Source organism: Chenopodium album, chromosome 5 (genome assembly GCF_948465745.1).
Source record: "Chenopodium album chromosome 5, dcCheAlbu1.1, whole genome shotgun sequence".
Lineage (NCBI taxonomy): Eukaryota > Viridiplantae > Streptophyta > Magnoliopsida > Caryophyllales > Amaranthaceae > Chenopodium > Chenopodium album.
The window spans coordinates 37,930,345-37,933,384 of record NC_137838.1 but is presented as its reverse complement, the minus strand read 5'-3'; the positions used below and the strand labels follow the sequence as shown (position 1 = coordinate 37,933,384).

At 34.6% G+C, this 3,040-nt stretch overlaps 1 protein-coding gene across 2 annotated transcripts; it reads left to right on the top strand.

The window, feature by feature from the left end:
* The first annotated feature begins 457 nt into the window (after window positions 1-457).
* On the top strand, window positions 458-2,718 carry LOC145630685 (uncharacterized). Of its 2 annotated transcripts, XM_081682886.1 has the most exons (5): window positions 458-1,304; window positions 1,394-1,449; window positions 1,934-2,000; window positions 2,072-2,100; window positions 2,218-2,718. In XM_081682886.1, the coding sequence occupies exons 2-5, from the start codon at window positions 1,424-1,426 to the stop codon at window positions 2,432-2,434; spliced, it is 339 nt and encodes a 112-aa protein (XP_081539012.1). In that variant the 5' UTR covers window positions 458-1,304; window positions 1,394-1,423; the 3' UTR covers window positions 2,435-2,718. The 2 variants fall into 2 exon arrangements, 1 of the variants encoding a protein (XP_081539012.1); XR_014112178.1 differs by lacking the exon at window positions 1,934-2,000 and having other exon boundaries at window positions 2,218-2,702.
* Window positions 2,719-3,040: the final 322 nt, after the last annotated feature.

Below are 3,040 nucleotides of genomic sequence, written 5' to 3'. Positions count from 1 at the left end.
ACAAGTAACGGGCATATTGAGCCCGATACAACTGCTTGAGCGTGGCCCAAATGATGAGAGGAGCCCATTACTTGGCTTTGGCTTTTTATTAGGGTTTACCTAGCCGTCATTCACCTCTTTTCTCTCATTTCACACTCAGTCACTCTCTCTCCTCTCCTCTCCTCTCCTCCATCAATCTTCCCCATTCAATTGGTGATGAAACAAGGCGACAAAATGGCGATATGGGACGAGGAGAGAGAAAAAATGGTGAAATTGGGGGTTTTGATGATTTTTAGATCAGAGGGTTTATTGATTTTGCTCTAAGGCTTCTCCATTCTCCAACTCGCTAGATCTAGCTTAGTCAACCCAGCTTTCCTCCTTTTAACTTTTTCTTCATCAAACCCTGGTTCCCACGCCAATTTCTACTCCTCTTCGATGATCGGTCATCAGGTCAACATCAATGAGTTCCTCGATTTTTTCTGCTAATTTTTGGATTTATGCCATAATTTATGCTTTATTCGTTTTTTCATCATTATTCTTGTAATTTAATCATCCATAATATTGATAATTTTGATTTAATTTTTTGGGGATATTGTTTGTTTTTTGTTTGTTGTTACTTAGACTGTTCGTTTGATTTAATTCTTTTTTTTTTTCATTTATTAACTATTGAATATCAATTTTTCAGGTCATTATTGAACTATTTGTTATATTTCTCAATTAGCTGATTTTTAAACTTAAAATTTCATTGATATTTAAATTTTGATTTTTTATTGGTATATCATAGTTCTTTCTGTTCATATTTTACCCTTAAATGTCGTATTTGATTAAAATAATATGGGATGGTTCTTTTGGGATGGGGTTACTATAAGAGGTTTGAATTGGGATACTGGGTTGAGAAGATTATGCAGTATATATATAAAGATTGGTTCTTTATGGTAAAATCTTTATAGACAAGGCAATTTTCTTCTTTTTTCTGGGGTTGTTTGACAAATTCAAGGTTTATGGTTTTCAATTAATCGTTTGACTGAAATATGCCAGGGGATTTTTTGTGTAATTGTTGACTAGGGGGTTCTTGGAAATTGGAATTATGATGTTGTTGACTGAGAGTTGTGGGAAAGTTTTGGTGCTTAAAGTTTTGATTAGAGTTTGGTAATGTGCTTGGGCAGGGGCGAATCTGTGTAGAGTTACATTGATCATTATGCTAGTTTTGTCTGAAATTGCTCCTCCATGAGTTGTTCATATTGCACGCGCCTTTGTGATTTTTACCCTATGTCTTTCATTATACCTTGTCTTTGAGCACCTTTCTACATATAAAGAATCCAGAGGTTTGATCCCAATCCCTTCATTTTGTATCTTCTTATATATTTTACCTTCACGTGTTGAAACTAATCCTTTTGTATGGTATTGCATTTAGGAGCAAAAATATCTGATTGGAGTCGTCTTAATGGTACATGCTATTCTATTGAATCGGTAAGGTCCAACAATGGGTGAACTTTGTGTGATACAACTGCCACTGTCTTGATTAATGCTTAATACAAAAAAAAAAAAAAAAAAAAAACAGTGAACATATGAAACCCCTTTGGCTGATAAAAAAACAGAACTAATAATTCGAGCTCTAACATTACCAATACCGATGAGTTCACTAGTGTTTTTGCATAGGCAGAGACTGATAAATTTTAGCAGTCATTTTCCCCTTTTTTTTTCCCCTTATTGTGCTTGCTTTATGAGCTCCAACTGGTATGTAATTTTTGCTAGTGATTTATATTGATCATCTATGTACAAGCTTGGTACTTTACCCCTGAAAATAAAGAGAGAAAAAGAACAAAAATATATATGTGGCATACTTAGGGGCTGGGGTACCGAATGATATGGGGTGCTGGTTTACAAGTTTTAAGTTTGGAGGAATTTTTGCTGAGATTTGCTATTGAAATTTATAATATAACAAAATTTTCAGGTTATTAAGGTTCCTTCCGGAGTATCTATCCTTCGAGCTTCAATATGACATTAGTAAAAAAAGAAAGGTTGGTGCATATAAATACTTCCTGTAGCTTCTTTTTTTAAAAAAATTTTTTGTTTTTAACTCTTATTGTAGCTCATACATAAACATCATCCATTATATCGGTAAGCACATATAAATCTCAAACTGCATTTTTTTTTGGCAGCTGTCAAACTGCTTATTATATCAGTGTGTAGTTTCAATGCAAGTTGTTTGTGTAAAACTAACTTTTGATTCACTAGGTATGTATCCGATAATCGTTGTGCATACATGGAGATTTTCTTGGCCTCCATTTGTTTTTATGGTGATGATTGTTGCAAAGGCTTCACAAGAAAGATCGAGGCTTGTGATGAAGATGAATATTTTGTTCTGTTTAACGGAGCCTTGGGATATCACAATTCTTATGAAACCGTATACCTAACGGGGCCTAGACGTAGTTATCGCGGTGATTATTTTTAAATTGACGTCAACCTCAAGGATGGCAAGGGTCGTGAAATAAGTTGTGGGGGGTGTGGGATATGATTTCAGCAACGCATATGTATTTTATAATATGCGCTTGTGTTCAATAATCCGGGGCAAACATTGTTCTAAGGAAAAAAAAATTGTTGTTGTTGTTTTTTTTTATTATTATTTTTTTTTTTTGTGGCCAACTGTATTAATTAAAAATTGTGGATTAAATAAAAATTTACATTGATATAATAAGCACAAAATTTCGACAGCCCAGCAAATTATGCTGGGATTTTTTTTTTAATTGAGGCTAAATGTAATTGTAACGGGCAGTTGAAATGCCCGTTACAAATAACCCGTTATTCGTAACGGGCACTTAAAGTGCCCGTTATTTGTAACGGGCACTTAAAGTTCCCTTTACGAATAACGAGTTATTTGTAACGGGCATTTGAAATGCCCGTTACGAATAACGGGTTATTCGTAACGGGCAGCTAAAATGCCCGTTATAAATAACGGGTTATTTGTAATGGGCTGCTAAAATGCCCGTTACAAATAACGGGTTATTCGTAACGGGCACTGCCCGTTACGAATAACATTTGCTATCCGTAACGGTAGCAT